Consider the following 25,192-nt stretch of genomic DNA (forward strand, 5'->3'; position numbering starts at 1 on the left):
TGACTTAAATCAACTGTACGTTTCTTTTAGAACATAAAGGTTTTTTAATATACATCTAGATACTTATACTATAACAACATAGTTGGTTGTTCTTGTTGGTTGTTTGTAAATTACTAATAAATCGTATGATATTGCAGCATATAACAGTTTTTATAATAAATTTTAAGTCTGCCAATTAATTTTACCCGATGTAGGTAAAAACTATAAAGTTTCATACAAAATGTATTAATTATTATGCTCAATTTACTCGTTTGGCACATTTAACCATAGAAATTTACAGTAGGTACCTGAGCACTTAAATTTTGAATGATTTGTGGAATCAAAAATATTGCTCTAGCAAAACATTAATATTACAATTAGAAAATAAACTCATCTTTTTCATCTGCATCATTACACGGATTACACCACTTATCAGATAAGTACATTTTTTACCCCAAAAATGTAAGATGCAACATAAAAAAATATTTATTTAATTTTGACGAACAGTTTTTTTTCATAAATGATTCTTAAATAATACGTGACAGATACGAGTATGTGAGTGTTCAATGTCTAAAGAAAGTATACCATATCAGCCAAATATATGGTCTACCACCCTAAAATTGATAATCTTTTGCATGTCATAAAACAATAATGCCAATAGACGGGTCTATCAAATTGAAAGTTCGACTCAAGGGCGGATCCACCGTTGTGGGCACGATGGGCATGCCCACAACCCAATAGTAACGACACACTTTCAAATATGAGTCATGATTGTTCATTCATGAGAGTTTGTACTCCGACTCGCACTTGGCCGATTTTTGGGTGGCTGCGACCACAACCTTTTTTGAGTGCTGGATCCGCGCCTGGTTCGACTTTAGCGACATATTCATTTGATAGCAACTTGATTAAAAATTGATAGACCACTTATTTGACTGATCCTTAAAGTTAAAAGTATCTACTAAGTTTTTGCTTTAAAAAAATCTCATACCTCAAATCTATACGTCAACAAAATTAACCCTTGAATTAATGTTCATAAAGTCCACTCAGACGAATGATCGATGTTGAGGTACGAGCTTTTTAAAAGTACCTAGTGCCGACATGCCACTATCGGACCAATTAATTTGTGACCCACCGAATGTTCTGACAGTTAACTTTAAGCAATGCAATGCAATGTCAGACTTTTTTGTAAAAAGATTCCACAATGGGTGACAATTCAGTTGGTTCATTGTACACCATCAGATATTTTCGAGCGGCCAAGGTGATCAAAAATATCGAAACCTGAACTCTAATCAATCACTACATAGTATAAAACAAAGTCGCTTCCCGCTGTCTGTCCCTGTGTATGCTTTTGCTTAGATCTTTAAAACTACGCAACAGTTTTTGATGTGATTTTTTCTAATAGATAGAGTGATTCAAGAGGAAGGTTTATATGTATAATACATGCATAATATAGTTGAGAAACACTGATAATTTTAGAGGTTTCTAATGTGATGTCGTAAAAAAACACATTTTTTTGCACTACATTGCAAACGGTGGCTGAACTCTACGAGATAGATCAAAAACATGTTCCACAATATTAAAGACTCCATACTTAATATTATAAATGCGAAAGTTTGAGTTTGTATGTTTGTGTGTTTGTATGTTTGTCCGTCTTTCACGTCGAAACGGAACGACGGATCGACGTTATTTTTGGCATGGAGATAGTTTATGGGCCCGAGAGTAACATAGGCTACTTTTTATCCCGGAAAAATGCACAATTCCCGGGCGAAGCCGCGGGCAAAAGCTAGTACCTTAATAATAGAGAGCATGTGCAGATATTTTTGACCACCTTGGCCGCTCCGAAATATCTGACGCCGACTGTACATCTTTACGCACGCCCCTAACACACTAGATTAGCGTATACGAGTATTAGAGGTACGTAACACCTGTCTCGTTTACGTACACGCTGGATAGAAAGGGACAGGTTTATATATCAGCCACAAAAACAAGACCGCATTCTATGCTAATCAAGTATACGCAGTGCAACAGGGTAGGGCACTTTATCATTATTTCGGCGAATACCCAAACAAAGCGTAGGTAATCATTTGTAATAGCGTGCTTTGCCGCTGCAGGGCTACTATGAAATTCGAAGAACTGGGGTTAGAGTATAGTCTGTCAAAAAAGAGAAGAAATTAAAAAGTGGCAACACTGTAGTGTCCTCCCTTTTTGGTTTCACAGGGTTTGAAAGGGATGACACTACAGTGATGCCACTTTTTAATTTCTTCTCTTTTTTGACAGACTATATTAGCGTTGAGAGGCGATGCAGCCCTACCCTGCACTACACCACGTGGTTTCGTGGTATACGGCTGAATCATCATTTTAGTTGTTATTTTATTATTACACTATGACCTAGTGCCTAGTGCACGTACACCATTGTTTTAGGATAGATCACTAGATTGCAGTTTTAATTTTTGTTAAAAAAAACGATATTAGCGACACTAACCATTAGAAGTCAAGATAAACCCATCCGGAATGGTCTTAAACTTATGTATAATAATGAGATTTGTGAAATTGTGAACATGTTTCGGAATGGCAACCATTCAGTCAGTCTACTTAACTTAAAACATAAAAATATAACACTTTTAATTTAAATAAAAAAACAAACAAACTTTCTTATTAATAAATTTATAAGCGACCAGTTATTTCACTTTGGTCCAACTCTTGTTCAATCCGTGTACAGTCGATTTCATAAGCTTGTGAGCAAAAATTTGACCAAAAATATCTGAACACTCTTCTACGCCGTTAACAATGGAGTCGTGTTCAGATATTTTTGTTCAAATGTTTGCTCACAAGTTTATGAACTTGACTGTACATCACACTATAAATATTATGTACATTTACAATTAATACAACAGCATACATTGAGGTATTTATTTACAACTTGAGAATAACCTAACCAAAAAAAAGTTGGAAAACCCCCGACTTTGGCACTTCAAAGTTCAATATCTCAAAAACGGCTGAACCGATTTTGATAAGACATGTCTAAGAACCATCGCTAGGCAACCTGCTTTCAATTAAAAAAAACCGCTTTCAAATCGGTCCACCCGTTTAAGAGCTAAGGTGCCACAGACAGACAGACACACACACAGACACACATAGCGGTCAAACTTATAAAACCCCTCTTTTTGCGTCGGGGGTTAAAAAGAAAATGCTTTAGACTTGGCGAGGTCACTGCAGTGTCCCCAGATCTGGCACTCATTTCCGCAATACTGTCACCATCACCATCTAATAACTAATGATTTGTTTCGTATTAACTACTTGTGAAGCCACCTTTGTGCCTACCGTCAATAAATCGATAAAAAAAAACTATAGCTCCATCGATCGATACTATCGATGATTCCGCCAATGTCGAGGTTGAAAAAGTCACTATCGGTTACGGTACGGTACGGTGTACGGTAGCTTTAGCCCAGTATTTTTACGAATAGGTAAGAATTCAGAAATAACTACCAATTAGTAGTAATCTAGTAATACTGGGATGATTTCGAGTGTTTATTAAGGTGCGACCAAACCGCTGCTTAAAAAACGGTGAAGGCACGGAATCGCAGTGACGCACCGTATTCGCACCGTTTTTATCGCATGCGCTCTCCACACCGCTGCTTAAAATACGGAATCGCAGTGACGTGCCGCAAACGTCAGTGCCCTTAGTGTCAGTTTTCGGTTACAAAATACGGCTCGATTGCGTTCGCGTTAAAATCTCAATTTGTATGGAAACAAAACATCGCAAACGTTCCGCTAGAGGCGCTCTTCGTGTTTCCATATAAATTGAGATTTTAACGCGAACGCGATCGAGACGTATTTTGTAACCAAAAACTTACACTAAGGGCACAGGTCTTTACCGAACAAAAGTTGTGACGTTTACGGCAAGTCACTGCGATTCCGCACCGTTTGCGTATTTTAAGCAGCGGTATGGAAAGCATTAAAAAAAAAACGGTGCGCTTACGATGCGTCACTTCACTGCGATTCCGTACCGTCACCGTTTTTTAAGCAGCGGTTTGGTCGAACCTTTATTCTGAGAGGAGGCCTGTGCCCAGCAGTGGGACGTACATAGGCTGGGATTTGGGATGATGCTGGTGATGATTATTATTATCGTAAAAGCACAGGTCTGGCCCAAGTATAATGAACAGCAGCATTGGAGCTTAAGAAAGTGCTGATAAATGAGCATTCTAGCGAATATCATTACAGGTAAAAGCTGACAATATACAAGAGCGACCTAGCGAGCATTCAAGCGAAACGACGGAAAACTTGACCATATTCCGACCATATTCTGCCGAAACGATAATAACAATTTTGACGACCAATATCTGACACAACGAAGGGTGCATAAATATCAGATAACACTCTATTTCTAGCGCCAGTAGATCGTATCAGATATTTTTGCACGCTCCACTATGGCAGATATTAACGCAGCAGGTGACTGTACATCGCTTCTTACACCAGATTTTGCATCCACCTGTACAACATTCAATACATTCATACCAATACATACACAATGCACTTTCATGCCAAAAAAAGACTTCTTTCCGTAGAAACCTCTTGTACTACGAAATAACAATAACGTAAAAAAACCTAGCTTAAGAGACATTTAAACAAATATTGTACTGAATAATCAAATAACAGCTGCACATTTTGTAATAGGTACAGAAATTTAACATTTTTAGTGTGATCTTCAACACTAACACGCGGTACTTGAAAGACGCTACTGTAGCCTAACATCATTAATGTCAGAAGCGAAGATACATACGAACGTCGTCGGGGTTAGACTTTGCCATAGGATAGAATAGCTACAATAAAACAGAGGCAGTATTCTCTAACACGTAGATAGGTCTCTTTCCATACATATCCTACACCGTTTGTCAGAAAAAAGTGATGAAAACGATTCGACAATAAGGTTTCCGATCCGACACTCGCTTTTAACAACTGCTATCTTCACACACCAACTGGCCTACCTAGTGGGTTACTTTAGAGATGGCTAAATGTGGATATGTAGATTCAAATGGGTCAGATTCTCAAGCGAATCCGAGCCCCTCATCAGCTTTATTCAAGCCTTATCGACTAACTTCTATCGATATATTGAATCGAGCGCGGCCCACAATCGGCTATTCACTTCGATTTGTTCAATCGCATCCTTTTGGACTTCAGATCGGATGTTCGGTCGAGCGAAGAGCCGGTACGCCGGTGTAAATTCGATAGGATTCACAGATTGAAGTGTCACGAATCGGTACTTCAATGCCTCGGTAGCGAACCGATCCAGGAATCGCTTAGCTTTCGCCAAAGATAGCGGTTGAAAAGTACTCTATTGTAGACAGTGCACTGGTTTTGGCAGGAATCGGCGTAGTTGAGGCCGTTGTAGACTGGTCGGCCATTACTTTACAAGGCGTCTTTCACGTAACGCGTCTTAGAGCTATGCTATAGTCCAAAATCAACCTCATACAGCCTGTACACATTGGGGCAGTATTTTCTGGCCAGCTTGGCGTATGGCGAGTCCGGATGCACTTTCAAATGGCTGGTTAGTTTGTTCCAAACGTGAAAGACGTAGGGGATTTCTTCGTCGACGTCGCCAGGCTTGAAATAGAGGCTGGCATTCGAATAAATGATGGGGTAGAAGAACTGAGGCCCGTAGACTTCGAATCCTGGAAAAAAAAGATGTATTAATGTCGGGCTGTCTGAGATTTTAAGTGAGGTCAGTTTCAGCGGATTATATTCAGAGATTTCCGTAAATTCTCAATCTTTATGAGGGTTGACTAGTACGATTGGGAGGAGGCTGGGATCGTGTTCCTCGTGATCCTCCCCTAAGACCACCGCTGGCTTCTCAAAAAAGGAAATCTTGTATCGTACCGTCTCGTTCGCTATAGTAATTAAATTAGAGCGAGAGCTACAATTACTAGAGCGAACTTTGATTTTCAATAACAATGCAGCTTTATTTAACGATTTTTTTTTTAGTGGCTGTATACGTTAAAACAGACTAGTGAGGTCTACAGCTCCTACTGCTAGTTAGGTCTGAACTAATGACAATTTTTGGCGAAGAATCGACACGTCAAGGTCACGCCGGCTATTCCTGCAAGCTCTGTCTTATTATAGATCTAGCACTGTCCACCGGTATCGGGAACGGGAAGTGCTACGAAATGTTGTTGAAAACCACTTACTTGCCTTGCCTGAATTTAGCAAAAAAAATTTCGACACCGATTTAAAAAAACCGGACAAGTGTGTGTCGGACTCGCACAGCGAGGGCACAGTGCGAGGGTTGTGTACTTTTTAGGTATCTATGATATCCAGGGAGCGTAACTTTGGTGCCGATGACAGACGTACGACGTCAAGCTATATACTTACAGTGTTTTTATCCAGACCTCTTTAGTTTACTGATATAACCGATGTCATATAGAACGTAGTCAATTTTCATGGATGGTTTTGGGAGTTGGAATTGCCAGAAGTTTTACGCAAAGAACTATCTTTAAAGTCATCGCCATAAAAAAAAATACATGAAGAAAGGTTTTGCTCCAGGTTCGGTTATGAGGATTATGATTTTATGACTAGTAGGAGTAGTAGGTACAACGCCAATTTGTAACTGGCGGCCCGCGTGGCGGGAGATTCGAGTGTTATATTGCCCTGAGTGTGTGTGTACCAATCAGCCAAACATGTGGTCTACCACCCTGAAGTTGATAATCGTTTGCATTTCATAAAACAATAATGCTAATCTAATGCCAATAGACGTGTCTGTCAACTTGAAAGTTGGAATTTAGCGACATATTCATTTGACAGGAACTTAATTATTATATTAAGAATCATTGCAGTGTTGTAATTTTGTTTTAACAATATCCTATAATAATATATGTTACTTCACGTCATAATGACGTCACTCGTCACTTGCACCAGTTACGCTCCATGAATATCCAATATTAGCAGAGCCGCTTTCCTGAGCAAAAGATTGAGAGTATGAGATCATTTTAGATGTTTATTGATTTAGAGACAAAAAAATAAGATATTCAGACATTCCAATACTCCCTATTGGCTCTTATAGCAGAGCCAATATTGGCTTAGCTACCTTCATACCAAATTTCAGTTTCTAGGACAATCGGAAGTACCCTAAGTATATGTTTTTCCGTGACGGCAAACTGTATGAAATGAAAACACTTATTTTAATGCCTGTATCTTTTGTTTGCGATTTTTTTTAATTTTTGTTACTTTTTAATTTAAAAAAAAAGTTCTTTCGCCACTACATTTAATTAACTTTAGTCGACCGGATAGCCAAGTGGTTAGAGCACCTGAACATGGTCAGAGCCGTAAATGTAATGTAAAAACTTTTTGACAAACGTTCCAATTAATAATTAAAACAAATAGAAATCCTTGTTCTTAATGCAGACTATAACCTAGTTTTGTTGAGGAGACATGATCAATTACGTCTTTATGTGGCTAATTACCCACAATTAGTGTGAGTAGACGCTAGACACATTTAAAACAGCAAATGTGGTTGACTGTATAGTTGGTAACTATGTAGGTACAGTCACCAGAACCAATATCTGACACAACAAGCGTGCATAAATATCTGATACAATACAACTCTATTTCTAGGGCCGATAGGACGTGCCACATATTTACGCGCGCTCTGCTATCGCAGATATTAATTCAGGTGACTCTACGTACAGTCAACGTCATAAGTGATCACTTTTGCACCTTTTCAATTTATTTGTCAATTATGTTTGAAAAGCCATACGAAATTGTGTAACGACTGAAAGCGACAAGGTACAGAAATGATCCCTTATTTATGACGTTAACTGTACTCATTATGTATGTATCATTTATACACTTTTTTTAAGTCACGGTCGGTTATAATTTTTATTTTTTTTTAAAAAAACTTCAGTCAAAGGAGGATGCTATGAATAACAATTTATTCGCGGGAGGAGATTATGTTTAATTTGAAAGCATAGAAACATGCCTCAAAGAAGCACTGGAAATGAACGTATTCTGTACCGGCAAAATGATACAAACGTGGATCCACTTTAACCTCCTAAGACTTTCAATTTTAAACTTTATGTCAATCATGAAAAAATTACATTTGGTTTGAACAATATGTTCATAATTTTGTACGCGGGTTCTTAGTTAAAAGGCTAAGGTAGACATGACGACATCTACATCTATGTATAGATACATCAAAACAGCGCACAAAGTTTGTTCACAGCGCGGATTTGTGAACCTTTTAGTGAAACTACAAACTGTTAGCTTGTTGACATCCGTGACAGGGGTTATGTCAAAGTAATATTGATGATTGATGCGCCGCGCGTTTTGTTCCAAACAGCCAGTCTAGTGCCGTAAGGTACATAGATGTCAATGCATGAAGAAGAATGGCTGGTTATTATTAACTCACCGTCGCACGTAGCAATAGACATGGAAGTAGGCTTGACGCCGACGCAACGCTCAGTAAGCACGCGCGTTATCACGCCAGGCCCGTTGTGGCCCCACACGTCGCCGCGGTACTTCGATTTCATATCTCTGGGGACAAAACAATCAATATTCAGCTTGATTAAGAACAAAAATTACAATTATTTACCTACAGTCAAAATATAACAAACGGGACTTATCACGCTAAAACACACGAGCAATATTTACCTCGACGTTTCTACCACATTAAAGTGGCCGTGGTCACGAGTAGACTCCTCTACTCAACCACTCAACTCAGTCTATTCGTAGTGGCCACGGCCACTGTAATGTGGTCGAAACGTCGAGGTAAATATTACGCATGTTTTTAGCGTGATAAGTCCCGTTTGTGGTATTTTGACTATTAGTGAAAATCACGAAAGTTTAAAATGTTATAAGTATTTAGATTTACCTGATGATCGATAAATTTAATGATTGTTTTTGAACACATTATACAAGTAGAGGGTTTATGATTAGAGCTTGTGCGCACTAGCGTTTTAGCCGGCAATTAATCGCGGAGGTACCGCAGCGTGCTCGCCGCGTTTCCGCTCCGCCGAGAAACCGCCGGCAAAAACGCTAGTGTGCACAAGCTCTTAGTGTGTAGATAAAGTTAATTAAGATAAAATAATGTATTCCATGCATTTTTCTTGGTCCCACAAGCCCACGACAATATCAGTAGGAAGTAGGTAAGTCGGACAACTAAGTGGCAATGCGCAGGCATATAGCACGGATAACACGTTGGGACGTTTGGTTGGGACGTTGGGGCCAAAAAGTTCTCGAATGGAGACCGCCGATCGGCAAGCGCAGCGTAGGACGTCCACCAACGAGATGGACGGATGAGGGAGGCCTATATCCAACAGTGAATATCCTACGGCTGACATGATGATGATGATGATGAGATTTTGAGCTTGTCCAGAAAGGGCGAATTCGCCGCGATTCTCTCGCGCGTATTACGCGCGACCGTTGCGTCCACAAGGTGCGTACCAACGCGCGAGCATTTGGGCACTCGATACGTGCACTCGCTCTAGAGTTCGCGCGTTAACTGGACGCAACAAAGCGTCCCTAGTATCTCGAGAGTCTGGCGTAGTGCACGCGATTTACGCGCGTATTTTGAATTCGCGCGATGCTTGTGGACGCGATGTATTGACGTCTAGTCTAGTACCTCGACCACGCGCGTATGAATTCGCGACGAATTCGCCCCTTCTGGACAAGGTCTTTTGTGTTCCATGCATATTCCCTTGCCCTACAAAAATATTAGTAGGATAGGAAGTAGGATATAACATTTTAAACTTTCGTGATTTTCACTGATACTCGATACTCGAGATACGAGTGCCGGTAGTGATCAGATCAAGTGCGAGTAGTTCGAAGGACTCGCGCTGTTAGGCAGACTTGACATGCTACACTTCAGTCTACTCGTGACCACGGCCACTGTAATGTGGTCAGAACGTCGAGGTAAATATTACTCGTGTGTTTTAGCGTGATAGATAAGTCCCGTTTGTGGTATTTTGACTAGGAAGTAGGATAGCAAGTTGCATGGGCGGGCATATTTCATTGCATATTTAACAAAATTGCCCTCTAATTTTTAAAATACGCGACATGAAACATGTATTGCAGGCCTTCAATGCGGCAGTGAATTTCATAGGCGCATTGCATCTTTCTTTGAACTCGAAACAGTTTCATAGTTAATGGTCTCTGAGTGGGATCACAGTATACCTACACATTATACCCAGTAAGTAATCTAAGGACAAAGCGTTGATATCGTCCCCGGAAAAGCCGCATTAGCTTCCGTAGCTAATATGACGATGCGTCAAGCTAATATTTTTCTTGCATGAGGGTTGTATAAATATTTTTCTTCTTTTCTTGGCAATTTTCGTACATATACTGATTCAATGTGAATAAAAAGGGAGGAAAAGGGGTTCGTTCAAGTTTCATTTTTATTTTTCTTACGTAGTGCATGAGTTGCGTCAAATAGCAGTTGCATTAAAACTCTGTCTGTAGCCGGTGTCACAAATTGCTATTTCCGATTCCGATCTATGGATGTTCAGTCAAAGAAACTGAATAGCGTAGGTACCAGAGTGGAACCTTTGTGCTACTGATGTCATATTATATATACACTTCTAAACTACTAATAATTCTCAAGCAATCTTAGCCGCTATAATTTTCCTTCTGAATTCTGAATTTTTCAAATTTTTCCACCCAACAGTTTAGATTTTAGAGGGGGGGAATTTGCACTTTAAAGTTGAATATTTCGCAAACAGATCAGTGAATAGAAAAATTGTTTTAGCAACCCCCAATGGTTTTAAAAGACCTATCCAACGATACCCCACATTTAGCCATAATAAACTCCTCGTGCTTTCATCGCGCTTGACATTCATATTTTACTTATTATTAGATCTGTTATAAAGTAGATGGATCCTTGAAACCGTGGTAACTTAGACTCGCAAGTCTTAGGACATACGATGATGGGAAAGATGGACGCTAAGTCCTGAAATCAATTAAAAGAAGTCCAATCCGATTGTGTGACTGGATAACCGGCCATCTAGAGAACCATTTTGAGCGATGCACTCCACTAAGCAACCGACAAGGAGAACTTAAGAGCTAATATTAAAAGAATTCGCCGATGGCGTCACGATCCTTCGTAGTGAGATATCAAAGTTGAAGAGAGAGGTAGTATATGATCGATATTCCAACTGTGACAATAACCTGTGAGCATCAAGGCTATTCCCATAATTAAAGTAATTACGTCGTCAAACCATGAACGTTCTAGATCGATCAATACTTCGACGAGTCCAGCGTATGACGAGCGGTAAATAAGGCACAAGCGTTTGTTTATTTTATTTCTAAACGACTATCCATAGGAGTATATGCTTATGTTAAGCCATTAACTCCAGAGATTAAGGTGAAGCTTGATTCTGAATGTTTAGCATTGAATGGAAAATGATTCCTCCGTGTTCTCGTCATTTTGGTGGCATGTGGGAATGAAGTATTAAAAGTGTTAAGATAGGACTCATTTGTAGAGACATTGTCTTACTGCTTCTAACGTGTGAGTGTGACTCACCACATTTAGACAAATTTCTGTAAGGCCCTGTTCCCAGGCCCATTATTCCAGTAAATTCGTTCCGTAGCAGGACACTGCGGTGCTCGATCAATCTCGTGATAGAATTGTGACACCGCAATATATCACTACTGGAACGATTTTACTGGGTAATGTCATGTTACTAGATTCATTTTACTGTTATAATGATAACGTAAACAAGGCAACCGTGTCGACTCCGTGTGATTTCGGGTTATAAGAATTACACCTCTACATTTCTTCTGTGGATGTCGTAAGCGGCAACCGAGGACACAGTGACATAGGTTAAGGTATACCGTAGGCGACAGGCTAGCAACCTGTCACTATTGTACCGTTTTTGTAAAACTTAAAACCTAAAATTGCTAAAAGTGGCAGAACAAAGCGATCCTATAAGGGTTCCGTTTCCGCTAACTGAGGTAAGAAGAACGCCAAAAATTAAGCAGCCCTGGTGCACACAAAATAAAGATATTTTTAGCATGACAGTGCAACTAACGATTCATCGCCGCTTAATTTGATACTATATAGGTAGGTCTATGTATACACGTCTAATTAACCTAGTAAATGAATACAAGTACTACTGATGAGGTCAATGATCCCATTTATCTCGTCAAGACATCCAACTGCTCGTTGTCGCATTCGTTCATATACGGGTGTCGGATGTAGCTAATATTAGATATTTTAAGCTGGTCTGTTTTTATTTAAAGGCTTTGTAAGGCATTCGGGTTTTTTGTTTTATTTTTTTCATACCTTTTCGATGTTCTTATGAAAATGGTAGTTTTAAAGTGTTATATATAACACATTTGAAATGGGCTAATTAACTAGTAACTTTAATTTGATACCCATGTGGGCAATTATTGTTATAGCGACCGACACTATGAGAAACCAATCTAATTCGATATCAATTGTAGGATCTTCAAGGTTCATTATCACAATCATGATTGCCGAGCGAATATGCGAATTGAGGCGCCCTGGTGATGACCTCATACAATAATCAACAGAAACGATGCATATAATCAAAACACGAATGTATTCTATGGCGAGAAACGTGGAAATTCGCCGGAGAACTAAAACCGACATAGCTGGAAGAATACACAAGTTGAAGTAGCAATGGGCGGGCCACATGGCCACATCGCTCGAAGAACAGATAAATAACAGTTGTCGTTCATTGTGGCGTTCTTGTTCAGCAGTGGATGTCTGCCGATGACTCTAGTTCTAGTTTGTCAATTGGTGCAAATGGAAAATCGTCCACTTGAATTGACCATTTTGAATTTGAACCAAAATTAATATCAGCCAACGTGAATTTTGTCAAAATGTAATTGTGCTGAAAAATATTTAAATAAATTTTTTTTTGTTGTAAATTAATTAAACCCAAATGGAATATTGTCCATTATAAATTAGGAGCAAAATTAAATAAGTAATAAGTGAATGTTGTTCAAATCAAGTCTTAACTTAACATGTAGGCCCAAACAAAACAAATGATTTCGGGTGGAACTTATTTGCAATTCGTCATATTTCTGAGTTTACAAGTGGTCGCTTTTTTTCCGGCATACATCAAATTTGTCAATTTACTATAGGACAAGGTTCTATTTTCGACGATATTCAGGATGGACAATTTTCCTTGTTGATGTATTTAAAATTGTCATTTTCCTGCTTTGACGAATAATTTCGAGTGGACAACTCCAATTGCACCAAATGACAGTAAATCGTTCAATTGAATGAATGAAATGAAGTGACGAATATATCGCACCCCCAGATCAACAGTGCATCAACTCAAAATAATGCACCATTTAAATCTAGACGTTCTAGAGATAAAATTAAGTGTAAATTAAAATGATACATTATTTTGAGTTAATGCATATAGGTGGCAAGTGAAGATATCGCGAGGGTTGCTGGCAACCGGTGGAAGCGGCGAGTTGTCGTTCATTGTGGCGACCTGGCGACTGGGAGGGGAGTGAACAGTGGTAGAGGGCTTCCCGTCCACTGACTTGTTCCAGCTGATGATATTTCTGTTCTGACTAAATACCTATTTGCCACTTAAGATATTAACTTTTTGAAAAGTATTTTATTAGTAACAAATGAATGGATCTATGTTGTCTGATAAATAAATAAAATATATATTAGGTATATAGTGTGGCTTATTTTAAAAGTGTATCAGTTACAGTATCTAATTGAACTACTATCTCGAGTGGATAAGCCCCTACTAACTTTTTTTTTTTATTAGTTGAAATAAATGAATTAGGTAATTCATTAAATTTGGTTCATTAGTTACTTAGTTCATAATCATTATTTTCATTATGATAAGAAAAATGCTCAATATTTGCATTACAATTGCAAGTTATTTGAGCGTCGATAAGTTTGGGGAGACCTTTTGTTTATAGTAGGTACCTATCTGTTTACATAAATTAGGTTTTTATTAAGTACTGAAAATAAATGACCGAACGATGGACATGATTCTCATTCATGCATAGGTCGCAAGGTTTTTGAGAGTTTAGACCGTTTCATAATTTAACAAATATTTTTGCGTATGGAACTAGAGTACCTACCGCAATGCTGGTGAACTGTAAAGTTTTATGCCGAAAGAGCCGCAAGTTCCCGTGCCCCCGTGCCCAGATATAGACCAAGGATCTGGCCTTAAACTATGAAGTGCAAAATTGGGTGTCTATTTGTTTAACGTAACTTTTTATTCTTTTCATCACACTTGCTCGTAAACAGTGTCGTAACATGCAGGCTACCTTGGCTGCAACCCCAAATAAAACCCTCGACCTTAATGTGCTTGTCATGAAACCCGTGGTCGGTAAATGAGTCATTGCACGTACAAATTTTGTTGTAATGAAGCCCAAGGTCGGTAAATGAGTCAGGGCCCGTACTGATGGTGCTGCGCGCGCTGCAGCGCATGGCGAAGCAGCAGGACCACATGCACACGCGGCTCAGGCACATGCTGAGGCAGGGGGAAGGGGCCGCTGCCAAGAGCGCAGCCTATGATATCGCCAATATTTTGAAGAATTATATTTTTTCTTTTAGAAATATAAAATTTTACTCGCAAATGTGATGAAAAACATTTTATGTCGCACGGGCGGTACTAGAATTACGAACATCGACTCATTAAAGCCCTCAGTCTTCGACTTCGGGTTTTTAATAGACTCTCGTTCGTAATTCCTTATTTACCGCCCTTAAGACACAATGTACTATTAATGTTCTTGTTCCGTGGCTTAACCTTGAAACCGATACCCCACAATATAGGGTTAGTCGAGAGAAAAAATAAAATATCACCTCCACTTTACATCAATGAGAGGTACCATAAAACAAACTTGTTTTTATTGTACCAATGTCGGCGTGACTGATATGTATATTCATGACAAATTACAGATTTCTAGTACTAACGGTCTCTGAGCTTACCCGCAGACAGACATACAGACGGACAGACATGGCGAAACTATAAGGGTACCTAGTTGACTACGGAACCCTAAAAAGTTAATACATACCTACTACCTATTTACATAATAAATTGCGGACCTCTTAGACTCTGTTACCGTACATAATAATTTTAATTCTTCATTATCTTTTTAACACGAGTTAGGCCATTAGTTTCTTAATCAAATTAACTTCATTTAACCTGTTAAATTTCTCCTTAATACAACTGAAATAAAAGATACGTAACACGGTATAGCTACTAGAATGATATTACTCGTGTGAACACCCGAATTAAGTGCGAGTGAGCTAGCTAGATGTTTTGTCTGCGCATACGCAGCTGGCGTTGTTTGCGTGAGCGTCCGGATGATGTCATTGACCTTCAACGGCCTTGAATTCGGAGGCACTTCCTACAAACCCTTCGTAAGCTGGGCCCGCGATACAACCATCTATCAGGAAGCTTGGGTAGCAAAACTTGCAAAACACAATTTCAAAAAACTTGTAGTTGAATTTGGACAAACTGGGACAATTCGTTTCCAAAACAAGACGCAGTAACCAGACTAGCAATATTTCAATTAAGTTATTAGAGATATTACTTAAAAAATATATAAAAGTAGCGCACGAATTTTTAAATGCCAATTTTTTTAATAAAGTAGTGCGATTTAAGAACCCACGATGTTACTTACGCGTTACGCGTGGGAACTATGGCCCAAGCCCTCTTGTTCTGAGAGGAGGCCTGTGCCCAGCAGTGGGACGTATATAGGCTGGGATGATGATGATGATACTCAGGTAATCATTTGGAGCTTTGAAGAAATTATATGTAAGTTTACGCGATGAAAAAAATCCTTTAAATGAGAATTTTCCTACAAAAACCGTTGAATGTATATATAATAAAAAAATCATAACTTATAGAGTACTGACTGATAACTTCAAATTCGTCCATATCGATTCCAAACCATATGAAACGGGGAGATAAGCATATTGAATAAAATAGATAGCAAATACAGTTTTAGATAAGAAAGCGCCGAAATGTAGAGATCCATGTGGCCAAAATATACCTTTTTGAAAAGTGGACGGATAGATTTAGTTAGTGTAATATGTGGAAAATTGTTCTTAGGTACTGTAAAACGGGGTGAGTAGGGACAAAATTGAAGTTCAAACTAGATAAAAAATATTTTCATATGTGGCAAGTTGATTTTTGTAGATAAAAAATGTGACTTGAAATGTCGACAAACTTTTAATCGAATATCAGTTAAAAGTCAACGTTTCGTATTTTTTCATTTCATGGAATATTCTTTACCTCGAAGTATTTTTATACACAAATTTTTAATTTCTGGAAATATTATTTAATAGAGTTTATTTGGCAGAGCTTCATTTCATATTTTATTATTTCATACTTTTTTGAATGAAATTTAATCGAATATCAGTTAAAAGTCAACGTTTCGTATTTTTTTCATTTCATCGAATATTCTTTACCTCGAAGTATTTTTATACACAAATTTTTAATTTCTGGAAATATTATTTAATAGAGTTTATTTGCAGAACTTCATTTCATATTTTATTATTTCATACTTTTTTGAATGAAATTTATTTATTTTGGGTCGCAGTGCAACCTAACCTAACCTACTTTTCTAGTAGCGATTTATTTTTGTTGGGGTCGCAGTTCTAACCTAACCTACTTTCCTGGTAGCGATTTATTTTTGTTGGGATCGTAGTTCTAACCTAACCTACTTTTTTGGTAGCGATTTATTTTTGTTGGGGTCGCAGTTCCAACCTAACCTAACCTACTTTTCTAGTAGCGATTTATTTTTGTTGGGGTCGCAGTTCTAACTTAACCTACTTTTCTGTCGCGTTTCTAACCCAACCTAACCTGACAGGATAGTTTTTATCCCGAAAACTTGCATAGTTCCCGCGGGATTGCGATAAACTAATTTTACGCGGAAGGATTCGTGGCTAACAGCTAGTAACTAATTAGAGCAGGGTTTCTCAAACTTATGGCTCCACGTACCCCTGTTAAAGTTTCTAGACGACAGTGAACCCCTAACCCCCAATATTATTTGTATATTATTTATTTCAATAAAAGGTAACAAATATAGGTAAGAATCGTCTGTTAGAGGAATATAAATGTTATCTTTTTTATTTCTTTCCACAATCGGTGTTGTCACTTTTTCGTCTATCCGCTGTCACTGAGCCCTCGTTTTTTAGGGTTTCGTAGTTCTACAAAGAAGCCTTATCGTGTCACCATGTCTGACCGGCCGCCGCTTAGTTATATAGAATCTGCTAGTGCTTGAAAGATAAAATTTTGCGTGAATACATAAAATAAAATATGAAAAAAAAAGTTTAGACGCCTTTCATAGGTTTATGCGGTACTCATAAAATCTTTCTTGAACTATCATCTATAAACATTTTTGAACCTTTAAACTTTGTGACAGTTATCTAGGAAAATAAATACTTAATGTTTTTTTGAGAGATTTGTATTCCTCTTATTATTAATTATATTTATTGCTTGATCATGTCATGTCATGAGTTTATTATAAACAGATAGATGTTCGGGTTGTATCTAAGCACTTAGCGCGCTATACCAAAAATACGGCACCGGAGTACTACGTAGCTGTTTTTTTAATTCCGAGAACACATTTAGAGCGGAAAATAACTAAGCAAATTTCAGTGTTTACGACTGCAATGTTATTTACGTTATACACGTGTCGTATTGTTATGCTAAGAGCATTTTCGCGTAGCAGCAAGGGATCTAGTAGCTGCCCTTGCTGCCATCCTGTATAGACCAGACTAGGGCTTCCATCCCGGGAATCGAGACTCTCGGTTTTCCGAGAGTCTCGAACCATTTTCGGTCCCGAGACTCAGAAGTTCCAGTCTCGGTGATTTTCGAGACTTCGAGACTTATTATATTCAGTCCAGCAAGACCGGACTTGTGATTGTTTACAGTCAATTATTCGGAGACAAGTAAGTCTTTTCAAAAGACAATGCGTTATTCAGGATGGTGGGTTCAAAAAACAGTTCCTTTTTCAGTAGACTTTTGTTTTAGGTACCTAGTCTTATTTTTATGCCCGGGTATCTGCCTACATTTTGAAAACTTCGGAATCAGAGACATTAATATATAAACTTTAACTTATGATATTAAAATTTTACAGGCCACACAGACAATTTACGTATTATATACCTCTACGATAAGCAAAATCAAATGAACTTTCATAGTACTCATAAAATCCACTATACGTTAAATACTTTAATTAGCTAAGTGAACTGTGGTTATATACATATACTGTGATGATTATGTTGTTCACTACATGATAGTACGTGATAGTACTTAACGGCGATGCATGGAAGAAATTATATTTCGTAATCTACATATTTTATGTACCCCAAGCGGATTCATTGCATTGCAGTCGCTAACTAAACCATAAAAACGGATAGAAGAAGATTATGCGATCTTAGAGATCATAAAGAGAAATGTCATGGTTTTGGACACATGCTAAATTTTCTTAGTAAGTTTTTGAAAATGTTTACTAAAGTTTTTCAGAAACATATTCATATTTATTATATTCACATTGAATTATTATTTAAACATATTCATATTGATGTTTATGTATCGAAAAGTGTTATTATGACTTCAGATTCGGACCACCCGAAAGGATTTGTCGTTAAGTCTCGAAAGTCTCGAAATTTCGAGACTCCGGGACTGAAGATATAGTCTCGTCTCAGTCCCGAGACTCAAATTATTCCGAGACTGGACGCCCTAGACCAGACCCGGCTTTGCCGCGCGAGATACACTGCAACGCCTACGTTTCCATTATAATGCTATCTCTATCTACCCATACGAAGCTAGAGCACGTAAACAAACAGAACGCGTGAGATCCCTGTTTACCTTGAACAGTAGATATGAGGTCATTTCCTTCAGACAGCGGTGTTAGATACAGATTTTATTTGGTAAGTATTCGGGTTTCGATATTGTTTAAACTATGGTCTCAACCGTTTGGGGTTAGTTTAGTACAGTCATCTGTATTAGGCTCCGTTTCCACCAGAGATGTGCGAGGATGTGTTGCGAGGCATGTGTTTGTGTGTGTGTGGCAGCGCTGCAGCTCTGGTTACAGGGCTACGGCACATGCTGAGCTGAGTCCTTTTCGCATCACACTACAGCACAATGTGTCTTATTTTTCTCTCTTCTCCTATTTATGTTTTTACTGTGTTTTTGTTGTGATGTAGTGTGTTTTTCTTGTCAATAAATGTTGTGAGTTTGAGTTTGAGTTTGTGAGTTTGTTTGTTTGTTTTTCGTGCATGAACCAATAGAAAGGCTCTGGTGCAAACAGGTGCGCGGAGCGAGGCTAGGTAACTAAATGAAGCGTTTCTATTGGTTAATTGAAATCACATTCCTCGCAACTAGAGATGCAACGGATATCCGGCCAGTATCCGGTATCCGGCCTATTCGGCCACTATTTTACTATTCGGCCGAATACCGGATAGTTGCGTACTATCCGGCCGGATACCGGATGATAGAAAACTTATAGTTATGATAAAAAACTGGTATTTATTTATGAATTTATCAATTATTGACATCAGTTTATTATTCTAAGGGGTTGTTTCACCACCATTGATTAATTTTAACTGACGGATAAATGTGATACCGTCTCCGACTATTCAAACAAAACCAACAGGAACGACATCATATTTATCCGTCAGTTAAAATTAATCAATGGGTGGTGAAACAGCCCCTAAGTTAATTACAAGTTGCAACCTGCACGGAGTGTCATGCGCATGTTCGAATTAGCTTAATTTAATTGTACGTTTTCGGGGACGAAAAATAGATCTAGCTATATATATATATATACACTCGAGAGCAAAAGTTTCGGGTCACTAACATTTACTTCAATATCTGGAAAACGAATAAAGCTATCGTATTAAAATAAATTGAACCTTATAGACAATTTAATGTTACTAAAATAAAATGCATAACATTTATTACTGATCATTTGTTTTATTTTGTTTAAAACGACAAATTAAAATGGCGTCAATTTGCTTGCAAAACAAAACTGAAAACATTTAAGATTTTATATTTACAAGTAGTTTTAACGCAGTTTAGTACTTGGTATTACCCCCACGTGCTGTCTGCACTGCTGCTATGCGATTCGGCATGCTGTTCACCAAGTTTCTGAAACACTGTTGGGGAATGTTCTCCCATTCCTCTACCAAAGCATGTTTCAAGTCACGAAGCGTAATTGAAGGAGGATCTCGCTGTCTCACACGTCGTCCGAGCTCGTCCCAGGCGTGCTCGATCGGTTAAGGTCGGGCTACGTGCTGGCCATTCCATGGACGAATATTCACCTCATCGAGGTAGGTTTCCACTACACGAGCAGTGTGGGGATGGGCGTTATCGTGCATAAAGATAGCATTTTCACCGAGTCTTGCCATAAATGGACCGACGTGCTCGTTAAGGATTTCATCCACGTATCTTACGCCATTAAGAGTACGTTTTCGATCAGTACTAGCTCGTTCGGCTTTCGCAGAAATTCCAGCCCAGACGAGAACGAACCACACCTTACGCCACCTTTTCTTCAATACAGGCTTGCATTAATCTTTCTCCTGGTCTTCTGCATACCTTTGACCTTCCGTCGTTTTTATACAGCATAAATTTTGATTCGTCCGAGAATATGACATTTGACCAATTTTCAATCGCCCAATCTGAATGTTCGCGTGCATAAATTTGTCTTGCTATACGATGGTGCCGCTCGAGTTCCGGACCATTTGCGGGTCTAAATGGTTTCAAATTACCTTCAGCAAGTCGCCGTCTTACAGTCCAAGCACTAGGGTTGCTTCCACCAGCCCTAAAAAATGTTGAGTCAGTGCTGTTCCGTAAGAAATCGATTTCGCAGTATAGTGTTAACTGGATATCGATCTTCCCGTTCCGTTGTACACCTGGGTCTGCCTGTTATTGGTCTGCGTAGGTTCAAACAGTTTCTAGAAACCGCTGGCGAACACGCTGGACTGTAGACAACGATACACCGACTATTCTTGCAGTTTCTCGCTGACTTATCCCAATTTCCAGCAGCGTGAGGATTCTCGTACATTCCTCGGGTGTGAGTGACATAATTACTACTTTGATAATGACTATTGGATACTTGGGGCACTTCTTATAAACACATTTTATGACACAAAACAAAAGCAAAGACAGTTGCGAAAATTAGAAGTTCTAATTTGAGAAAAAAGCGATCATTTTTGTTTATATTTTTTAATGGCATTACTTCACGTCAACCATATTATTTTATACAATAATGACAGGATTATTTTTTGTACTATAAGTGTTAATAAGGATTTATTAAATTGTCTATAAGGTTCAATTTATTTCAATACGAAGCTTTATTCGTTTTCAAGATATTGAAGTAAATGTTAGTGACCCGAAACTTTTCTCTCGAGTGTATATATTACATATTATATTATACAAGAATTGCTCGTTTAAAGGTATAAGATATCATGGGACACTTGACACCAATTGACCTAGTCCCAAGCTAAGCAAAGCTTATAATGGTACTAGGCAACGGATGTTTACATACTTATATAGATAAACATAGCTTTTGCCCGCGTGGAATTCGGTTATCTATCGCGCGCTGTTCCCTCGGGAACTGCATTTTTCCGGGATAAAAAGTAGCCTATGTCACTCTCTGGCCCATAAACTATCTCTATGCCAAAAATCACGTCGATCCGTCGCTCCGTTTTGACGTGAAGGACGGACAAACATACGAACATACAAAAACACACTTTCGCATTTATAATATTGGTATGGATACATACTTAAATACATACGAGTATTAAACATCCAAAACCCAAGAACAAACATTCGTATTATTCATACAAATATTTGGAAAACGTATGCAATAGTCTCGGTGTTCCCATCCCAGTGCCCTTAGTGTAAGTTTTCGGTTACAAAATACGTCTCGACTGCGTTCCGCTAGAGGCGCTGTTCGTGTTTCCATATAAATTGAGATTTTAACGCGAACGCGATCGAGATGTATTTTGTAACCGAAAACTTACACTGAGGGCACAGATCGGGATGAACGAATGGACGTAAAATCCCGAAGTCTCAACCGCTAGGAATACTTAGACATGAAATTTTGCATAGGTGTTTTTGAAGCAACATAATTGACAAGATTTCATATTTCTAAGACTTATAATTTGATTCGTTCTCTGTTTGGAAAGAGAAAGACGCTGATATTTTTAAAATTTCGCTACGATCATTTATTAATTTATTACAAATTTTTCAAGATGCGCTTATTCTAACTCCAAAACTACCACACAATAGATCCACTACCTTTGTCTAGTCTCTATTTAAAAAAAAAAGATCACGTAAATCTGACGTATACGTTGTCAAAATTATGACAGCTCCTTTTTCTGGTGAAAAAGGCAAAGGAAACATCTATTCTGTGGTAGTTTTGGCAAATTCAGATACTTATATTTTTAATTTTTTTTTGTATTTTTTAAATATGGAGAAATAAATTATAATAAATATTTTCACATGTTCAGGAGGCAAAACTCTTGCGATTCCTGTAGTCAGTTAAAGGTGTTAAAAGAATGAAATCTTGTCAATTATGACCTCGATGCAATTCATGACCATATTATGTAGAAAGATCGCGCAATTTCAATTCAACTGGCAAATCTGGCGGCGAAGCTACAACAGGTATAGACCAACCCCCTTATTCATAAACGACAATCAAACCTATTTTAGTTAAGATGCCGCTAAAATTCGTTTGTCCTTATCTGTCACTTCGACATTTGTATTTGTTAGAAAGGGACAAAGCATTTGTTAGTTAACATAGGCTTGTTAAGTTTTATGAATAAGGGGGCAAGTGAATAATGTTTTATCATCGTATTTTGTCGGATATGTTCATATTTATCTTGCTTTCTTAATTAGCTTCATTAAACCAAGGCTCGAAACCGGTTTATAAAATAGTGGTAAATACTTACCGGTTTATTTCGGTTTAACTCCGAACTCTCACAAGAACGCGAACGTTTTTAAGAACTTAACTATAACCTAAATAAACCGGTTTGTTCGTCGAGTGACAGCTGGCCGCCGGCGGCGACGTTTATCCTGCGCCGGAATAAACCGGTTTGTATTGTTCTAAACCGGTTAATCTGACAAGAACTTTATGGAAATGTTCCCTTAAAAACCGGTTTAAAAATAACGTTTGAGCGAACGAAACCAAAATGAAAAGGTTTTGCGTACAAGTATAACGGTTTGGAAAGTTTAACCGGTATCCGAGCCTTGCATTAAACTTCAGTAAGCTAGTTGAGCAAGCAAGATAAATATTAAAGGGCTGTTTCACCATCCATTTAATAGCGTTAACCAACGGTTAAATGTGATGCCGCCAGTTAACACTAATCAATGGATGGTGAAACAGCCCTTAATATCAACTTTTCCGACAAAATACAATGGCTGAGCGAGCATTCACTACATCTGTAAATAAATGCTATATAGTGCTATAGTTAAAATCATAAAATCAGTTGCAAAAAATGTCGAGGACACTACGTTTCGTTTATTTATAAATGTGTCAGTAAGGTCAAACCACTATTAGTGACGCTGCATAGTACTAATATTATATATGATTCAAAACGCATATACAGCTACGCAACGCAACGTAACAGTATGTTAGTATCTAGTATTAAATTAGACTTCTATAGCATCTGATTTTTAACCCCCGACGCAAAAAGAGGGGTGTTACAAGTTTGACCGCTTTGTGTGTCTGTCTGTGGCACCGTAGCTCTTGAACGGGTGGACCGATTTGAATGCGGTTTTTTTTATTCGAAAGCAGATTTTCTAGCGATGGTTCTTAGACATGTTTCATCAAAATCGGTTTAGCCGTTTTTGAGATACTGAACCTTGTATAAGCAAAATGGTTTCGCTCGAGTGCCGATGCGCATTGAGAGATCAGATAATGTCTACGAGTATATAAAATTTTAAGGAACAGCATTGACTGACGCCCCTTCCTTATCTACTAAATAACACCCCTCTTATTGCGTCGGGGGTTAAAAACACTCATTGTCTGTCATTAAACTGTTTCATACACCTTTCACTTCACATGAGAAAAATTAAAGCCAACGCCTTTGTTAACAGAGCCTGTAAAACGGGAACACCCAAATACTCCGAAATATTTTATTCCGAATTTGCTAAAACTCCGATTCTCAGAATTCCTAAGACATATAATTCCGATTACTTAAAAACACGAAATTTATTTTTCCGAATTTCAAAATATCGATTTTTTTTTAATATCCGATTTTTAAAACTCCGAAGAATGAAAAGCACGAAATGTTATTGGCCCGAAGTACAGTATTCCGATTATAAATTTTCCGAAATGACATCGCTAATTCGGAAATATGACATTCGGTAAAATAAACTTCGTGGTTTTAATAATCGGAATCTTGATTTCCAATCTTGAATTTCGAATCAATCAATTTAGATAAATTGATCTGCATACTTAGGTTAGGTTAGGTTAGAATTGCGACAAGGCGCGAAGCGCCATAACTGCGCGGAATAGGAGCTCCGCGAAGCGGAGCTCCGTCGACCTTGTGTCACATTGCTGAAAATCAATAACAGTATATACTGTTTTAGGCTAATCTACATACCTTAAGTTAATAAGTCGGGATTTATTATTGATCGGTGTAATGATATTCGGAATTTTGAAAATCGGTATTTTAGTAATCGGAATTCGTATTTTTGACCTTTCGGATTATTATTGAGTCGGACTTCTTATTGTTCGGTTTATTAAAATTCGGAATTTTGAACATCGTCATTTTAAACATTAGGTATTTTTAATCGTCGGATTTATCAAAATCGAATTTATGAAGAATCGGAATAGTCATATTAGGAGTTTTAAAACATTCGGAATTATAAAAATCGGTATTTTGAAGTTCGTGATTCCGACTTTCGAAATTTCGTTTTTCGTATTTATGTAGTGTACCCCTGTAAAACTCATAATACAAAAATTTTGATGGATATGAAATGAAAATAACCTAACCAACAAAAAAGTTGGAAAGCCCCCGACTTTGTCACTTCAAAGTTCAATATCTCAAAAACGGCTAAACCGATTTTCATAAAACATGTCTAAGAACCATCACTATAAAACCTGCTATCAAATAAAAAAAAACGCATTCAAATCGGTCCACCCGTTTAAGAGCTACGATGCCACAGACAAACAGTCAGACACATAGCGGTCAAACTTATAATAACACCCCTCTTTTTGCGTCGGGGGTTAATGAAATAAAAAGTTTTTATATATTTCA

At 38.0% G+C, this 25,192-nt stretch overlaps 1 protein-coding gene across 1 annotated transcript in view; it reads right to left on the bottom strand.

The window, feature by feature from the left end:
* Positions 1 to 2,390: 2,390 nt before the first annotated feature.
* LOC141429273 (lactosylceramide 4-alpha-galactosyltransferase-like) overlaps positions 2,391 to 25,192 on the bottom strand; it is a 28,061-nt gene continuing 5,259 nt past the window's right edge. Inside the window, exons 2-3 of the mRNA XM_074089563.1 lie at positions 8,378 to 8,502; positions 2,391 to 5,648 (exon numbers count right to left, since the gene is read on the bottom strand). Of these exons, the coding sequence (XP_073945664.1) occupies positions 5,425 to 5,648; positions 8,378 to 8,502 (349 nt within the window). The 3' untranslated portion in view covers positions 2,391 to 5,424. The remainder of the gene's footprint in view (positions 5,649 to 8,377; positions 8,503 to 25,192) is intronic.

Source organism: Choristoneura fumiferana, chromosome 6, assembly GCF_025370935.1.
Source record: "Choristoneura fumiferana chromosome 6, NRCan_CFum_1, whole genome shotgun sequence".
Lineage (NCBI taxonomy): Eukaryota > Metazoa > Arthropoda > Insecta > Lepidoptera > Tortricidae > Choristoneura > Choristoneura fumiferana.